This window comes from Centroberyx gerrardi, chromosome 3 (genome assembly GCF_048128805.1).
Source record: "Centroberyx gerrardi isolate f3 chromosome 3, fCenGer3.hap1.cur.20231027, whole genome shotgun sequence".
In the NCBI taxonomy this organism is placed as follows: Eukaryota; Metazoa; Chordata; class Actinopteri; order Beryciformes; family Berycidae; genus Centroberyx; species Centroberyx gerrardi.
Window position 1 is genome coordinate 29,229,525 of NC_135999.1, and position 18,729 is coordinate 29,248,253.

The following is an 18,729-nucleotide window of genomic DNA, read 5'->3' on the forward strand; positions in this document are numbered from 1 at the left end:
AAATGCTTTTCCTTAGTGTGATGTTTTTCCAGTGAGAAGTCAGCACAGTCAGACCTGCATTATATTCTGATAGCTATACAGTTATTTTCAATTTCACATGTATTTCAGTTGCAAAATTGGTCTTATAGTTCATTCTAACTGGCATGAAAAACGTCTTTTTAACTTGTTGAAATCTGCAGACACCCTTAGGTAGTTTTTTGTTTTTCATAGATTGTCTATCGTTGCATTCAGAGCCTTAGGATGTCAAATTATATAATACAATCAGTCAGTAACAAGGAGTGCAAGGACCAAAACAAAGTTCCCACACAGTAGAAAAACTAAATATTTGTGTGTACTGGTGGCGCCCTCTGCAGGTCCAAGTTGGCCATTATTCCCCAGGACCCCTTCCTGTTCAGCGGCACCATCAGGGAGAACATGGACCCGTGTGGGCGACACCCAGACCGGCACCTGCTGGACGTCCTGGACCAGTGCCACCTCCGCTCTGTGGTCGACAGGATGGGTGAGAGACAGAGGGAAGGACAGGGAGAGAGAGAGAGAGAGAGAGAGAGGATGAAAAGGGTTAAAGAGGGAGTCTGAGAATGAAGCGAGATGATGAGAAGGGATGATAGAGTAAAGTCAGGATGGGCAGATGGGCAGAGCAACGCTTTTGAAGCCAAGGTGCGTTTGTTTTGAAGCTAACCACCTGACTCAAAGTCTTTCGTTTCACACGGTTCGCTCCACCCTCACCAGTCCCGTCTGGTCACATGATGGGCGGCTGTCTGGTTCAAGTTAAAGAATGTTCCTGCTGCTCTGAAAGCCTCCCTCTGCCCTTCCCTACAGGGCAGAGGGAGGAGCGAACCGTGTGAAACGAAAGACTTTGAGACTTTGAGACTCTGGAGATGGTGTCAAGTTTTGCTTGGGGCCATTAGGAAAGTGATGGTTGATTCAAGACATCCATTGATCTGAATGGTTTTAATTTTACCACAGGCTCCCTGAGAATAGACTGGTACCAGCAGTGACATGCAGCTGGCATGCTGTCCCACAGCTTGTTTTGTTGGTTATAAAAGATAAAATCAAGTTGTTTTTTTTATAGGTCCAGTCTATTTTTTTTAGAGTGGGCTGTCCACTCTCCTTTATTAACCCTAACCGCATAAAACTCTTGCCTAATGCTGTTTTAAGTGTGCTACCAGATATTGCACATCTGCAATTGATTTTCTATAACATGCTGTTAAACATTTTATATGCCATTGGATGGACAGTTTTATCCAAAGAGCCTCACAGTTCCATGGCAGCATCATGAGAGATGTTTATGTTAATGTCTGTCTCAATATGTGTGTGTGTGTGTGTGTGTGTGTGTGTCTCAGGCGGTCTGGATGCTGAGGTGGGAGAGAGAGGAAAGTCTTTCTCTGTGGGACAGAGGCAGCTGCTGTGTCTCGCCCGGGCTCTGCTGACCCAAGCCAACGTAAGAACTGATCAGCAACGTACCGTCTGATCGAAATCTTGTCAATCACTTCACTGTAGAGCAACTTACACGCTCGCCTCAGCTCTCCGGACGGGCCAGCGGACTCTCCGACAGTCAACCACACAAGCACCCAAACCATGTCTTTCTCAACACATTGACTCTCCCTCTGTAATGAGACATGCATATATTTAATACATGAAGGACCAAATCACAGAACGGGAACGTAAACATAGTTTGCTCGTCATGCAGGTTCTGTGTATTGACGAAGCCACGGCCAGCGTGGATCAGAAGACGGACAAACTGCTGCAGCAGACGATCAGAGAGAAGTTTCAGGACAAGACCGTCCTGACTATTGCCCACAGGTGAATATTTTCATGTGCTTGAACTGTATTTAAAGAGTTTATTTCCAAAACTACACTACCAGTCAACAGTCTGGACCCACCTGACTGAATGTTCTGTTTTTCATTCTCTTAAATCCATTTTGATCTAAAGGCTTCTGCTTAAATGCTTGAAATTAATTTCTTAGTCAAATATAAATAGTGAAGTTGATCCTATGTATGAATTTCTTTCTGAAGCCTTTGCCTTTCCATCAAGGCAAAGGGCGGCTGCTGTAAAGAATCTAAAATATAAGATAGTTTTGATTTGTTTAACACGTTTTTGGTCACTGCATAATTCCATTTGTGTTATTTCATAGTTTTGATGTCTTTACTATTATTCTAAAATGTGGAAAATAGTAAAAATAAGTAAAAAAGCGTGTGTCCAAACTTTTGACTGGTAGTGTATATTTACATACATATACTGTATATACGTACTGTATATATCAATCTTGGAGATAGATTAAATTACCTGAAGTCATCATTCGAGATCTCTAAAATATAGAGGATTTAGGATGTAAACATGTTAATTTAATTATCTTAATTTAAAACATCTTAATTTACCTGCTCTCCTTTGAATATGCTGTAACTTGTTTTCATTTTGTAAGAGTAGGTGTCACTGTTTTTGCTGGATATCTCATTTTGGAATGAAATGCTGTTGTTTCTCTCTTTCTTTCACCAGGATCAACACCATCATGGACTCTGACAGGGTGCTGGTGATGCATGCTGGGAAGGTGGCGGAGTTCGACACCCCCGCTGCTCTGTGCCAAACGGACCAGTCCATCTTCCACAGGCTGGTTGGTGGGACAGGAGAGTGACCTCACCGAAAGACAGTAGAGGGAGGGGATTTATTAGAAATCAGAAGATGATTGTATTTTTATTTTTTTTTAACCTTTATTTATGCTGGGAAGGTTTGTTGAGCACTCACACTCTTTTTCAGCTCCGTCCTGCTTCACACACACACACACACACACACACACACACACATTTAAAATCCAGTACAACCTCTCTTCTGCTGTTGGAGCAGTAGAAGAAGTAACTGTCTTCTTCTGTCCCTGTTGTTGTTGAGGGAGAGGAGAGTGTTATGCATTCAACCTTGAAGACCGATATGATTTGTTGAAGACAATGATATTTTTTGACTGAATTTGCCGATTTTGTGCCAACATTCAGTATCTTTTAATTTGACCATTATGCCAAATTTGTTTCCCCCCATTACTTCTGTTGTCAGCAGGGTGGAAAAGCCTCTGAAGCAGCATTTCGACCAGGAGAAGAAATTCACTTTTTTTTTCAGAGGGAATTTTTTTGCTCCCGTGATCTAATTTTTAGGGGCATTTTGTTCCTTTTCTGGGGCATTTTTTGACCAATGAAATAATACATTTGCATTGAATATTGGCAAATAAACACTTGTACCACTAAGATTTGTTTTAAGTTTTTTCCCACTGCTGGAAACTGGCAGCAGCCTCACAAAAGACTCTCTGTCCCAAACCAGTCCATCTTCACCCTCCACTGTTGATTTTTTTTACCATATTGTTTTTTTTTTTTATTTTTTTTTATTGAAGCAGTGGTTTGTGTGGAATCTGTATTTTCCTCTACTGCTGGCTGCATGGCTACATTTCCTCCTGCCTCAGGCTGCGTACTCGGTTGTTTTCTGATCAAGAACCGCTCCGTTTTTCTCACAAAAAATCACCCAGTCAGGCTCCAGGAATCAGCTACGGTGGCCCACGGGGGACAGTAGCTGCATTCACGCGTGAATATTTGACAGCTCTACTGATAAAATGTGAACAGGGTGAAATGCAATAAAGGGTAATCCCTATTACTTGGCTACCACCAAGTATCGGGGGGATTTTTTGCCTCCTCATTTTTAATTCCACAGGCATTTTATAAACTTTGAAAGACATTTTTGCCCCGAAAACCGTCTCCTCTGATCCTCCCACCTTCACACTGCTGTCATCCCTCCAAATGGGAGTTATGACGGGAACGAGAGTTTTCCTCCACTCACTGTTACAGCCTCCGATTATTTTCCTTCTCCTAACGGTTAAATAAGGATTCAATGAGAGTTTATCTTTATGTAATATTATCATAGCCACTAAAATCCAGTGTTAGTCCGAGTGTATGGACTGACCAGGTTTTCCTCTTCCACTCTGTTACAGACTCAGATTATTTTCCTTCTCCTAACAGTTAATTAAGGATTAAATGAAGGTTTATCCTATTATACAAACTAAAATCCAGTGCTGCTCAGAGTATGTGGAGTTTTCCTCTGACACACTGTTACAGGTTCAGATTATTTTCCTCCACCTAGTGGCAACAACTTGAACTGAGGTCGCAGTCGACTGACCCCAGATCTGTTTGGCTACCTCAGCTCCGAGGCGAGCCGCCGACCTTTTGACCTCTTATGTAAGAGCACAAACTCAGAGGGTTCAGGTGGCTCTCAGGACTTTTACTGCTTCTTCTGAGTCGCCTGGTTAATTTTCTAACCTTGGCGTTACATTTTTCATTTTCATTTTTTTGCCTTTTATCCAAAAAAACAACACTTTTTTAAATGGGGTTTTTGCAATGAAGAAGTCTTTTTTTATAAGCAAAGGGAATGTTTTTAGCAGTGAAATCTGGACAGTGAAGGAATTAATGTCTTCCCAGAGAAAATGATTTACTCTGTAGCGTCCTTCAGAAGTCAATCATTAAGAAGTTTCTGTGATGACGATCCCACAGTTTGCCCTTTATTGTTTTTATCTATATGTATGTCTTTTAATGCGCTCTAACTTTGACTTGACACATAAGTGACATAAGTTTTTCTACACTAATTTCAACACCAATCTGTTCAAACTAAAGCCTTTTATCTGCATGTTATTCTGTGTTCCTCTGTAAATCACTTTTCTTAATTTGTTAAAAGCTTCATAAATAAATCTGACTTGACTGAACACATAGCTGACACGTTTCTACATAAGTTTTAACATCAAGGCTGCTTCACACTGGCATGTTTCAGGGTGTATATATATGGACTTTAAAGCATATTTAAATTCAAATATCCACTGAAAGGACAAAGTGAATTATTATGAATTTGTGCAGTGTTGTCATATTGAACGACTCAAAGCCATCGAACACATTAGAACTACTGTATGTGCAATGTGTGTGATATTTTCATGTTTATGGATTTGAACATATTCATATCTCAATGTGAAAGAAGAATTCTGGGAGGATTGTTTTTTTTTTTTGTCTTTTAGCTATTTCCAGTGTGGGTCAACACACGCACTTATGTTTAAGTTCTAAGATAATAGGTTTTAATAATGAATAATAAAAATGTCTTCTTTGGCTGTAAACATTGTTGTCCTGTCTGTGTTTTGTCCCTGAAAACAATCGTTCTTATGTAACTTAATTGATCAAATCAGTGTGTATTTGCAGCAGCAGCAGCCACGCCCTTGCAGGTCGGCTTATATAATTTTTTTTCTTTAGATCCAGATTCACACAGACAGCCGTCATTGTGTCCAACCAGCGCCTTGTAATCAAAGTGACTCATGGCAGTGAATGCCTCTCCACCTCTCCACCTCTCCACCTCTCCACCTCTCCGCCGCTCCCTTGGCACAGGTCGGCATTTTTCTCACATGAACACCGCACTTTCCCTCCCGCTGCTCCGTCTTGTTGATATGGGGAGTGTTATGTTTATGTTTTGTTTTTGTTTTTTTGTTTCTTTTTTCTCTCTCTGTCTCCTGAACAGTTCCTGAAAGACGAGGTTTCGACCGTCTGACCTGGAGCTGGTGTGCTTGTTTTGCTATCCTTGTGAGGACCGGTGTGAGTTTTAAACTGTCAGAGTGAGGACATTTTTGTGAATTGATTTTAGGGTTTTTTTGATTTTAGGGTTTTTTTTTATTTTAGGGTTAGGACTTGGTTTTAGGGTTAAGGTTAGAATTAGATTGAGGTCAGGGGATAGGGAATAAATGTAGTCAATGAATGGTCCTCACTCTGGATGGAATACAAGACTGTGTGTGTGTTTTTGTGTACGTATATGTGAGGGTATGCGTTAATGCGTTTGCATATGACCAACAGAGTTTGTGTGTGTTTTGTGTGTGTGTGGATATGTATATGACCGCCACAGGTGGGATAGTCAAGGTGTGTTTGCATGAGGGTGTGTGCATGTGTGTGATGCCATCAGCTGGGGGACATTCAAGGTGTGTGTTTGTTTCTGTGTGTGTGTGGGTGTGTCCACGGCAGACAGAGGCAGGATGTTCGAGGTGGAACCTGTTTGTCCGCTTATTCTGCGAAGTCGTTCCCCTGACTGGCGCTCCCGGTCGGCAGTCACCGCTGGAACGAGCCGCAGAGCAAACAGCATGGACTGATAACGCTGAGCTGTGACTGCAGAACACACACTCTCACACACACACACACACACACACACACACAGGGAAGTCAGACAGCCAAACACCTGCCTGATGGACCACAAGGTAAGATGCATTTGAGTTGTCATTTGTAATTTTTCAGCTGTGGGCTTCGTTCTGTCTGGGGTCATGGGTCGCGCGGTCCACAGTGGACCACAGTGTTGCATGCAGGGAGTACACAGTGATGTCATCGCCCTGGTAGTCTCCGTCAAGCCTCAGCTTCTACCTGCACACCTCACAGTTTGGCATTGCTGTAGAGAAAATACCTGAGAAACATTTGTGCGATGCATGAGTAGGCAAGGACAAGCTGTACTTTGAGTCCAGCTGCTACTGACTTCACATTTGTTTCATTACTGATAGGTATTGTTTATTTTGGCTGATCTATAGAGTGTTTAATTTGTTTAATGTGTAACTTTCTCGGTGGGAAATTAGTCACCTTTGTTGAAAAGTAATTTGGACTACTGCGTAATGTGAATGCCAAGAATCAGAGTCATGTTAGTGTTCGGTTTCGCACGATAAACATGCAGGAATTCATCTTGGAGACATACTGACAGCTTTTCAGAATCCATACACACACAGATACACATGCTACAAAAACAACAGGATTCACATACAGTGGAGAGGGACTTTGCCCGCCATACTATGAACATTAGATTACATATACTGATATGGATTTGTGAAGACTGATACAGATATTTTATAGTTAAAATTTGACCATTTTCATGCCACAAAAATCCAAGTATTCAGTGTTTTTACCCCAAAAAGCCTCTGAAACACTAAAACTCACTAACAATTTAGTCTTAGACCTTTCTGCATTAGTGTGTCAGTAGATTGCTCTTTATAGTGTTTTTTTTTTTATATTTAGAAACTTTTCATTATTTTTGAATTTTTTTTTACATGTGCCTAAGACTTTTGCACAGTACTGTAGACACGCAAGCGTGTACACACACACACACTGAAACTTAAGATGAATGATGAATAATGAATTTCTTTAGCTGGGTTAGCAGCTCTTTAAGTCAGAGTGACCCATTAGGTAATACATGAGGCCTTTAAATGAAGAATTAATTTACAAAAACAAACATTACTCAACAGTTAAATGAAAAAATACAACGTGCAATGAAAATGGCATGTCATAAAGTTATTTTTCTGTCTGATGATTTATCAAAGAGAAAACAAATTATTAGAAATGTATGTGAAAGTAAAAAATAGAGAAATCTATTTTGCATAAATATTCTTTGTTTGGGCTGAGCTGTCACACTAGCAAAGATCTGCTCAACATTTCTAATAATCTGTTACTCAGATCTTATTTTTGTATTTGTATTTATATTTAATGTTTTCCTTTCAAACTTAAAAAAAAAAAAAATTGCCTTTGTTGCTAATGTCCCTTCACCAGATCTTAATGGGACTTAATCGGATTGCTGGAGTCTCCATCAGAACATTACATTATAGGACATTATAGTCCAGTTGTTGAGGTTTAAAAGAAAATATAAATCATCCTTTTCCAAACACTACAATTTAAAATAAAGAAGGTGCAGTTTCTGTGGGTTGTCCAGTCCATTTTACTATGGAAGTCAATGGAGAAATTGGACACGAAAACCTTCAAATATTTAAAATTCTGGATTTTCCCAAACTGAGATCCATAAATGAGCCATATATCCCACACTGTGCTTAAGTATTCTGATGGAGAGTTCAGCCTCCATCCTAAAATCCCATTAAGATCTAGTGAAGGGACCTAGACTCTGCTTTGTTAGCAAGAAAGAAAAGAAAACATTGTTCAGAACCACTAAGTACAATCTAAGTATATAATATTTGAGTAAGATGGAAAAAAAATAATGAGAAAATTTTTGCTAGTTTTGCAATTTATCCCAAACAACGCAAAGGGGTTGAATACTTATGCAAACTCAGTTTCTCTGTTATTTAAATGTTATACTTTGCATATAAATTAAATGGAAGCGTGGAAATGACCATCAGTTTGGTATGTGATGTTGTGTAGTGTAGGCACTTGGGGGTAATTTTAGTTTTAGTTTTTAGTTATGGTTCTAGTGCAAGTTTCATCGCTAAAACATTGTTCTTTGAATATCATGATAAAAACATTAATTCTAAACATTAAGACTATACTACATACTGTTATTTTAATTTAATATTTTTTCTAGCAGTGGTGATTTTCTTGCTATGATGGCATACTGCTGCTGAATGAATACAGGGGAAATACTCTGTTTGTACACTGTTGAAACATGTATTGGTTTAGTAAGTGAGGAACATTTTTAATCCACATCTTTATACTGTTATTTTGATGTGTGGAAGTGTGAAACTGCAACTAGGTGGTGATGCTGAATCTAGCACACACATTCATTCATCCAGCTCACCTTCCATGAATTAAATTAATGACAGGGCCTGATAGAACATACTGTAACAGATTCACTGGAGGTCTGCCAGTGCCGTGTCAGAGTTTCTGTACTAGAAAGTGGTAGGTGTGGTTACTTTGACTTTGTGCTTACAAAAAGGAAACACCCAACAACAGAACACTTGTTCGTGTGCTGGATAAACCTGTTCCTGGTTTTCCCAAGTTATGGCCCCAAGGCCATAACTGGAATACCTGAAAGGTGCACCTGCCTGGTTACCTGGGTGCCAGTCATCTGTTTATTTACATACATAAGTGGGTCTCTAACCACAGATGTCCCCTGCTTCTACTGTTTGTGGTTTCTGCTGTTTGTTTTTTTTTTTTTTTTTTAGATTTCTAGTAATAGATTCATTAAAATCATTAGGAACATCTCCCTAATTTTGAATTGAACCTTGTTTTGTAATCTGTGGTTTCAAGGCTTAAAAATCTTCCTTTATCTTGTTACCTCCCCTTCATCTATGCCTTCCTTTCCCTTATTGTCAACTGGATTAAATAGGTGAAACCACTGTGTGATCAGAGCTTTTCACCTGGTTGTCTGCTAAGACCTGCTATTGTTCCTACTATTTTGTTTATTTTGCAGTGTAAGCTTTAAGATGTGTTATATATGTTATAAGATAAACTGTATGTCACACATATAGAGCTATATTATGTTCCCACATGTCATAATAGCTGTATCTGTTGACTAAGCATTTTATTGTTTATTTCCTCCTGCAGGTTTAGTGCAAAGGGATTATTCTATGCCACTGAGATAGCAACACAAGGATCATGGTATGAAACAGTGACAGATTGTTTTATTTAGATTTGAAAATGATGAGAAGATAATTACTGATATTCCAAGTCAAGTTTGGATTGAGTAGCCTAATGTTTTTCAGAGCTTCTCTTATGGAGGAGTGCTGCTGTCTTAAACTCCATTTTCAAATGTCTCCTTTCAGCTGTCACACCGCAGAGGGAGGAGCCTCTCTGAGGGCCTGACACTGGAGGAATCAGAGGAGGGCGGATTGGTCATCTCCAGCATCGATGGCAATTCCTCAACCAATCAGGGACTCAGGGAAGGTATGGCCCTCAAGCTGTTACTGCACCTTTTGTGGTATTGCACTTGACTGTCTTGAAAGTGAAAGACAAAGTCTCGGAGCTTCTAGAGTTTGCATAGTTGTTTCATACAAGAATATGATTTATAGATTGAAGTAAACTATTGTACATCTGACTCAAATCCAAGGTTGGGCTAACCATACACATTTTAGACCAAGTCCTCACCAAGATCATTGTCAAAATACCACAAGTTAGTTATTTTCAAAAGTTTTCTGAGAACATCCAAATGTGAAAAACTTGGTTGCTTTGCTGCTTAATCTCGTTAATCCTAATTTGCCATTTTTTACACAATGGGCCAAACACAGCAATAACAATGTCAGGGTTTGAGTCCCACTAAGGCCACCCATGCTAAAATATGTTCACACTCATGGTCCTCTGAATGGCCTTGGATAAGAGCGTATATATATCCTGTAATGTGTTGCTTTTTTATGTGAACATGTGATTTTTCTTTTTCAGGGGATGAAATTGTGGGGGCAGCGATTAATTTTGATGAACTGTCAAAAGAGGATGTGTTGAAAGTACTGAGGCTGATGGAGCCGTTTAATGACAAGGTCCAAGTCCTCACCAAGAGTAACTTGAGCAAGAGCCTCAGCAATCTGGATAAATGTACCAAGAGTCCAGAGGAGGTAGGTGGAATACATATCTCCTCAAGTTAGATACAACTGACAGAGCATGGATGGATGGATGGATGGATGGATGAATGAATGAATGAATTAATGAATGACTGCATTTTTTATGCGACCTTTCATGCAACAGTGGTGGTCCACGACAGCAAGAAAACCACCACTGCAAGAGAAAATGTGAAATGAGTCTACTGCAGGTTCTACTGCAGGTTGCAGCACAAAAACTATTCTTATTTGAAATAGTGCCCTTATAATAAAAGAAATCCAAATAAGAATAGTTTTTGTGCTGCAACCTGCAGTATAAACAAAATTGCAGTCCAAATGACCCCAAACCAACTCTGCTACAGAACAATTACAGGGGTTAACGCTGACTAATTATATACACTATGGTGAAATCCAACTCGCCAAGCTGTGGTTTATTTTTCCAGATGCTGAAGGATTCCTACAGCAAACTGTACAATGCCAAAATCAAGAAGTTCATTAAGGATGACTCCCCTGGTGCAGAGGGAGGCATAATGGGGAATGGGGAGTTGAAAGTCAAGCAAACTGTACCAGACTCATCCAAGTTCAGCCTTAAAGACGACATTGGATTGCCTCGCCTTGGAGTGGACTTTGGAGTTCTGAAAACAAAGAAACCGAGCACAGACGTTCCTATTGCTTTAGAATCTGGTGACGTCACATTTTCTGCTGCAAAGACTGGAGCATTAGAGGGTGATGCTAATGGCAGCGGTCTGAACCTTCCATCTAGTCTTGGCTTGCACCTGCCAGCTGACAATGGAACTATTCAGGTACCAAGATTGAATATAGATGCGAGAAGTTCACAACTAAATGTCCCAGATCTCCAACTGTCGGGGACATTACCAGAGGGTCCAGATGTAAACACCAAAGCTGGTGTACAAGTGCCAAACATTGACTTGAAAGTACCAAATCTTGAAAGACCGCAAATTGGATTGGAGAATAGTGGAACTTTCAGGGCTCCGGACATTGATACAGCTTTGCAAAAAGCTGATTTGAAACTGCCAGACATGGGCTTAAGAGGTCCAGATGTCAGTATTCCTGCCGTGGGGATAAATCCACATGAGGGAAATATCACTGGCCCAACTTCTGACATCAGTGTTCCAAAAGTGGATATTGAAGGAACAAACAAGAAATTCAAAATGCCAAAATTTAAACTGCCAGACCTGGGTCTCTCTGGACCCGCTGTAAGTGGTCCAGAATGTGAGGTCAAGACACCAGATATAAGTGTACCAGATGTGCCCTCAGGTAAAATCAGTATCAGGTCTTCCAAGAAACTAAAGAACCCTGACCTAAATGTGGACGATCCTTCCAGTTATGTAGAATTACCTAAGGTTAGGCTGTCTGGCAAATCGCCAAGAAGATCAGATATTGACCTTGATATTGGAGTAAAGACTGAACTAAAAACTCCTTCCATTGATGCTCCTGGCATGAATTTACCCAATGTAAAGTTACCATCAGGTTTAGCGATTTCGGGACCAAGTATTAAATCCCCTGACTTTGGGTTAAAAACACCAGACCTTGATGTATCTGCACCACAGATTGATATGCCAGAGTGCAATCTTCCCAATTTTAAAGGCCCAAAACTTGATCTCAACGGTCCCGACATTGGCATGCCTTCAGGTGAAGTCAAAGTGTCATGTAAGAAACCACGAATTGACCTTAAAGCTCCGGATTTAGATGTGGATGCCCCATCTGGTAAATTTAAGATGCCCAAATTTGGGGTCTCAGGCAAAAGACCAGATCTGAATAGTGAAGCTGATGTTAAAATACCTAACTTAAGTCTCAAAACCCCCAAGATAAAAAGTGAGATTGATGCACCTGATATAAATCTACCCAAAGTTGACCTAAAAGCACCAGAATTGGACATTGACACCCCAGAGGTTGACATCAAAGCCCCATCAGGCAAAATCAAAGCACCAAAGTTCACAATGCCCAAATTTGATCTTTCGGGCACTCAAGGTCCAGGTATCAATGGAGATCTAGAGGGACCAGATCTGAGCTTGGCAGCACCAAAGTTCAACACTGGAATAGCAGAACCAAATGTTGACATAAATGTGCCCTCAATTGACCTCAAAAAGCCTAACATGGATATTGGAAGCCCATCTGGAAAATTTAAAATGCCAGGCTTTAAGATGCCAGACTTTGGGCTGTCTGGGCCAAAAGTGCATGGCCCTGACTATGAGTTAAAGGCTCCGGACTTGGATCTTTCTGCCTCCAAGTTTAAGAAGGGGTTTAATCCCCCAGACATTAATTTGCCTGATATTGATCTCAAAGACCCCAAGCTAGACCTTGATGCCCCAGATGTGGACATTAATATGCCTTCTGGTAAATTAAACCTTGATGCAGATGCTCCCTCTGGTAAGCTTAAAATGCCAAAATTCAAACTCTTTGGCACATTACCAAAGAAAAAAGATTTGGATATCAGTGCAGATCTGAAAACACCAAACCTAACTCTTAAATCCCCAAAGATTAAAGGGATAAATGCTCCTGACATGAATGTACCAAACATGGATCTCAAAGCTCCTAACTTACACCTGCATTCTCCTGATGTGAACCTTGGTTCACCCAAAGGAAAATTCAAAATGCCAAAGCTGAAAATGCCCAGTTTTGACCTATCAGGTCCAAAAGGACCAAACATTGATGTAGATGGAGATCTAAACAGACCAGACTTAAGATTGCCATCAGGTAGTCTTAATGTAGATTCATCAAAGCCAGAGTTTGACATTGATGTACCATCATTGAATCTCAAAGGTCCAAAGACAGACTTGAAAATTCCTGATGCTGATATTGGAGGTCCATCAGGAAAATTCAAGATGCCGAGTTTTAAAATGCCAGATTTTGGACTGTCAGGACCAAATGTGAAAGGGCCTGATGGTGAGCTAAATACTCCAGACTTTGATCTTTCAGCTCCCAAATTTAAAGGGGCTATTGGTTCCCCAGATTTGAATTTGCCTGAGATGGACCTGAACCAACCCAAACTTGACCTTACTGCCCCAGATGTAAGGTTAGATATGCCCTCGGGTAAATTCAAAGTACCAACACTTAAGAAACCAAATATCGACTTAAATGCTCCTGACATGAAAATTGATACTCCCTCTGGTAAATTTAAAATGCCTAAATTTGGGCTTTCTGGTACCTTGCCGAAAGGACAAAACTTGGACATAAATACAGATCTGAAAACACCAGATCTGAGTCTGAAAGCTCCAAAGATGAAGGGTGGAATTGATGCCCCTGACTTGGACTTACCAAACATGGACCTTAAAGCTCCAAACTTAGATGTGAAGACTCCAGGTGTGGACTTTGGTTCACCCAAAGCAAAGTTCAAAATGCCCAAATTGAAGATGCCTAAATTTAACCTCCCCAGCCTGAAAGGGCCAGATGTTGACATTGATGGTGACTTAGAAGGCCCAGACATAGATATCAACACACCCAATGTCAATGTCAAAGGTCCTCAAGCTGGTTTAGAAATGCCAGATTTTGATTTTGGTAGCCCATCAGGGAAATTCAAAAAGCCGAACTTGAAAATGCCTGATTTGGGGCTTTCTGTTCCAAAGTTAGATGGCCCTAACTTTGACCTCAAGTCACCAGACCTAGATATCTCTGGTCCTAAGCTCAGTGGTGGAATAAGTCCACCAAACCTGAACATGCCCAAGGTTGACCTCAAAAGCCCCAAACTAGACCTCAATACTCCAGACGTCAACTTTGACATGCCGTCAGGTAAACTGAAAATGCCAACACTGACAAAACCAAAGGCAGAGCTCAGAGCCCCAGATTTGGATATTGATGCTCCCTCAGGTAAACTCAAAATGCCCAAATTTAATCTTTCAGGCACATTGCCAAAAGGGCCAAATTTTGACATGAATACAGATCTGAAAACACCAGATTGGAGTCTGAAAGCTCCAAAGATGAAGGGTGGAATTGATGCCCCTGACTTGGACTTACCAAACATGGACCTTAAAGCTCCCAAGTTAGATATGAATACTCCAGATGTGAACATTGGTTCACCAAAAGCAAAGTTCAAAATGCCCAAATTTAAGATGCCCAAGTTTAGCCTCCCAACCCTAAAAGGACCTGACATTGATGGCAACTTAGATGGCCCAGACATAGATATCAACACACCCAATGCCAACCTCAAAGGTCCTAACGCTGGTTTAGAAATGCCAGATGTTGATTTTGGTAGCCCATCAGGAAAATTCAAAAAGCCGAACTTGAAAATGCCTGATTTGGGGCTTTCTGGTCCAAAGTTAGATGGCCCTAACTTTGACCTCACGTCACCTGACCTAGATATCTCTGGTCCTAAGCTCAGTGGTGGAATAAGTCCACCAAACCTGAACATGCCCAATGTTGACCTCAAAAGCCCCAAACTAGACCTCAATACCCCAGACGTCAACTTTGACATGCCGTCAGGTAAACTGAAAATGCCAACACTGACAAAACCAAAGGCAGAGCTCAGAGCCCCAGATTTGGATATTGATGCTCCTTCAGGTAAACTCAAAATGCCCAAATTTAATCTTTCGGGCACATTGCCAAAAGGGCCAAATTTTGACATGAATACAGATCTGAAAACACCAGATTGGAGTCTGAAAGCTCCAAAGATAAAGGGTGGAATTGATGCCCCTGACTTGGACTTACCAAACATGGACCTTAAAGCTCCCAAGTTAGATGTGAATACTCCAGATGTGAACATTGGTTCACCAAAAGCAAAGTTCAAAATGCCCAAATTGAAGATGCCCAAGTTTAGCCTCCCAACCCTAAAAGGACCTGACATTGATGGCAACTTAGATGGCCCAGACATAGATATCAACACACCCAATGCCAACCTCAAAGGTCCTAACGCTGGTTTAGAAATGCCAGATGTTGATTTTGGTAGCCCATCAGGAAAATTCAAAAAGCCGAACTTGAAAATGCCTGATTTGGGGCTTTCTGGTCCAAAGTTAGATGGCCCTAACTTTGACCTCACGTCACCTGACCTAGATATCTCTGGTCCTAAGCTCAGTGGTGGAATAAGTCCACCAAACCTGAACATGCCCAATGTTGACCTCAAAAGCCCCAAACTAGACCTCAATACCCCAGACGTCAACTTTGACATGCCGTCAGGTAAACTGAAAATGCCAACACTGACAAAACCAAAGGCAGAGCTCAGAGCCCCAGATTTGGATATTGATGCTCCTTCAGGTAAACTCAAAATGCCCAAATTTAATCTTTCAGGCACATTGCCAAAAGGGCCAAATTTTGACATGAATACAGATCTGAAAACACCAGATTGGAGTCTGAAAGCTCCAAAGATAAAGGGTGGAATTGATGCCCCTGACTTGGACTTACCAAACATGGACCTTAAAGCTCCCAAGTTAGATGTGAATACTCCAGATGTGAACATTGGTTCACCAAAAGCAAAGTTCAAAATGCCCAAATTTAAGATGCCTAAATTTAGCTTCCCAAGTCTAAAAGGACCTGACATTGATGGCAACTTAGATGGCCCAGACGTAGATATCAATGCACCCAATGTCAACCTCAAAGGTTCCAAAGCTGGTTTTGAAATGCCAGGTGCTGATTTTGGCAGCCCATCAGGAAAACTCAAAAAGCCAAATTTGAAAATGCCTGATTTAGGGTTTTCTGGTCCAAAGTTAGATGGCCCTAACTTTGACTTCAACTCACCTGATCTTGATGCCACATTGCCAAAAGGACCAAATTTGAACATAAATACAGAACTGAAAACACCAGATTTGAGTCTCAAAGCTCCAAAGATAAAGGGTGGAATTAATACCCCTGACATGGATTTACCAGACATGAACCTCACATCTCCCAAGTTAGATGTGAATACTCCAAATGTGAACATTGGTTCGCCCAACACAAAGTTCAAAATGCCCAAATTGAAGATGCCTAAATTTGACATCTCCAGCCCAAAAGGCCCCAATGTTGACATAGATGGGAACCTACAGGGGCCTGACCTAAATATCCCAAATGTTGATGTTGATGGTCCAAAAGGAAAATTCAAAATGCCAAGTTTAAATATGCCAGACCTAAGTCTCTCTGGACCCAAAGCAAATACACCAGACATTAATCTCCCTAAATTGAAAGGCCCTGGACTAAGTTTGCCAGATTTGGATTTGCCTAATGCCAATCTTAAAGGCCCCAAACTAGACCTGAATGCTCCAGATGTCAGTTTGCCATCAGGCAGACTAAGAGTACCAACGCTAGAGAGACCAAAAGCTGGCATAAATGTCCCTGATATTGATATCAATGCTCCATCTAGTCAGATGAAAATGCCAAAAATGCCTAGGTTTGGGCTTTCTGGTTCACTGCCAAAAGGTGAAATTGACACACCCAACTTGAGCCTCAAAGCACCAAATCTAAAAGGTTCCATGGATTCTCCAGACTTACCAACAGTTGACCTAGGAGCCCCTGAATTTGATGTGGATGTACCAGATATGGACATCGGCTCTCCTTCAGGAAAATTGAAAATGCCCAAAATGCCAAAGTTTGGGGCTTCTGGTCTAAAAGGTCCTGATCTTGGAATAAATGGTAATATAGAGGGACCGGACATGAACTTTACAACCCCTAAAGCAAAAGCAGGAATTAGAGGTCCAGGCATTGACATGAATGTTCCCTCAGGAAACATCCAAGTTCCCCAAACTGATCTTGATTTGCAAGACAAAAAATTCAAACTTCCTTCCTTTAAGTTGCCTCAGTTTGGAAGCCCAGATCTTAATAGGACAGGGTCTGATATTGACTTTGGTGCACCTCTGAGAGCAGCAGACCTGGATATATCTCCTCCAAATGCAAAAGTAAATATGAAAACACCAGACATGAAGGGAAATGTCACAGGTCCAAAGGTTAGTTCTCCAAATGTTAACCTTAGCATGCCCAAAGCAGATATCCGGAGCCCACAACTTAATCTCAAAGCTCTAGAGTTTGACATTGATGCTCCTTCACTGAAGTACAAAAGGCCCTCCCATAAGAATCGTAGATCAGATATCACAGGAGCAAATATGAGAATGCCTGACTTGGACATAGATGCAGATGTCAAATTGCGTCACACTGATAGAAAGTCAACAAAAACCAAAGCAAGGTCCAGCTACCCTCTCATGGATTCTGATTTGAATCGTCTAGGCAGTATTGATCTCACCCGTGCAGATCTCAACATTGATGACTTCACAGGGAAGGATCATATTCTTAGAGCCAGAGGTTCAAAACTGGATCTCGCCATGGCAGAAATACCAGGTGTCCACAGTGGAGCAAATCTGAAAGCACCAGTCCCCAGCTATGGGATCTCCACCTCAGGTACTGATTTTGACCTTAGGGACCACAAACATCACAGAAAAATCCCAGTTGCTGACGTTGGTGTACATTCAAAGCACCAGAGTTTAAAGCAGCCTGTAACTGACATGCGTTTGCCAAATTTTTCACAAGATTCAAAACGAAAAGTACCTGACAACACAGACGGATACTATGTCACTGTTTTCCCCAAACAAGCACAAAATGGAAAAATGCCAAATCGCAAATACAACACACTTGGAAGAGTTGACTTTAATCCATCAAATGTGGACCTTGAAGTTCCAGATGCAAATGACCTAAAAGGGTCAACATTCTTTTTTTCCAACCTCATATAGGATTCAGACCACTGATGTGTCCAGAAGGAGATACCAAATGCTTTCTTTTAGTGTGCTTTTTTTTATTGGGTTTATTTATTGTGATTTATGCTGCTGAATCTTATGTTTTTTTTAATGAAATATGTAACATTCTGCCTCATTGAGGGGATTTTTTGTACTTAAACCCATGCCTATACCTTTGTAATGATGCAAAACAACATCTGTTACAATGCAGCACACTTGCACTTCCTTTCTATGTAAATATAAGATATTGTACACATTGTAATAATGAGTATTTGTACTATACAACCTGTTTCAAAAGTAACATTAAGTCTAATTTGTAGTATAAATAAATGTTTAAATGTTTAATATTGTCAATTGGATATTTAATTATTTTGTAAAAATGACTAAAATTATCAAGCTTTTTTTTCCATTATCATTATTAAAAATTGTATACCCACTTTTGAAACCCAGTATATTTGATATTTGTTGTGGATGTAGATCCTATATTGATGAATTCAATTAAAGTAGTATTAACATGGGTGTTTGCTTCAACATTTTTAAGCAAATGATGTAGGCTAAGTTAAAATTCAGTGATTCAGTGGTGCTTACTGCTAACTAGACTGTGTGGATAATTTGAAAAGCACCAGCCATCAAAGTAGTTTTCCTGCACCAGTGTTGGGTGGTAATGCATTAGGCCGACTCAGTAAAGCATTGGTAATGCATTAGGCCAACTCAGTAAAGCGTTACAGTAATGCGTAACAATTTACAGTTACAAATTTAAAATTGTGACATACTTTGGTTATCACCACTTGAAATATCAGATT

The 18,729-nt window shown here is 40.5% G+C and overlaps 2 protein-coding genes across 2 annotated transcripts in view; both read left to right on the forward strand.

Moving 5' to 3' along the window:
* The window catches only part of abcc10 (ATP-binding cassette, sub-family C (CFTR/MRP), member 10), a 30,442-nt gene extending 20,182 nt beyond the window's left edge, over nt 1–10,260 (forward strand). The window contains exons 19-25 of the mRNA XM_071909015.2: nt 354–499; nt 1,344–1,441; nt 1,691–1,803; nt 2,498–2,578; nt 9,298–9,351; nt 9,516–9,636; nt 10,129–10,260. Of these exons, the coding sequence (XP_071765116.1) occupies nt 354–499; nt 1,344–1,441; nt 1,691–1,803; nt 2,498–2,578; nt 9,298–9,351; nt 9,516–9,555 (532 nt within the window). The 3' untranslated portion in view covers nt 9,556–9,636; nt 10,129–10,260. The remainder of the gene's footprint in view (nt 1–353; nt 500–1,343; nt 1,442–1,690; nt 1,804–2,497; nt 2,579–9,297; nt 9,352–9,515; nt 9,637–10,128) is intronic.
* A 2,540-nt stretch (nt 10,261–12,800) lies between these two features.
* LOC139919313 (uncharacterized) lies at nt 12,801–18,444 on the forward strand. The gene is made up of 2 exons (XM_071909013.2): nt 12,801–13,274; nt 13,560–18,444. The coding sequence occupies exons 1-2, from the start codon at nt 12,806–12,808 to the stop codon at nt 17,921–17,923; spliced, it is 4,833 nt and encodes a 1,610-aa protein (XP_071765114.2). The 5' UTR covers nt 12,801–12,805; the 3' UTR covers nt 17,924–18,444.
* Nucleotides 18,445–18,729: the final 285 nt, after the last annotated feature.

Coding starts and splice junctions, on each gene's coding strand:
- LOC139919313 (XM_071909013.2), top strand. CDS start 12,806: ATGAATGTACCAAACATGGATCTCAAAGCTCCTAACTTACACCTGCAT. Junction 13,275..13,559: donor TTTGAATTTGCCTGAGATGG/ACCTGAACCAAC, acceptor ACTTGGACTTAC/CAAACATGGACCTTAAAGCT.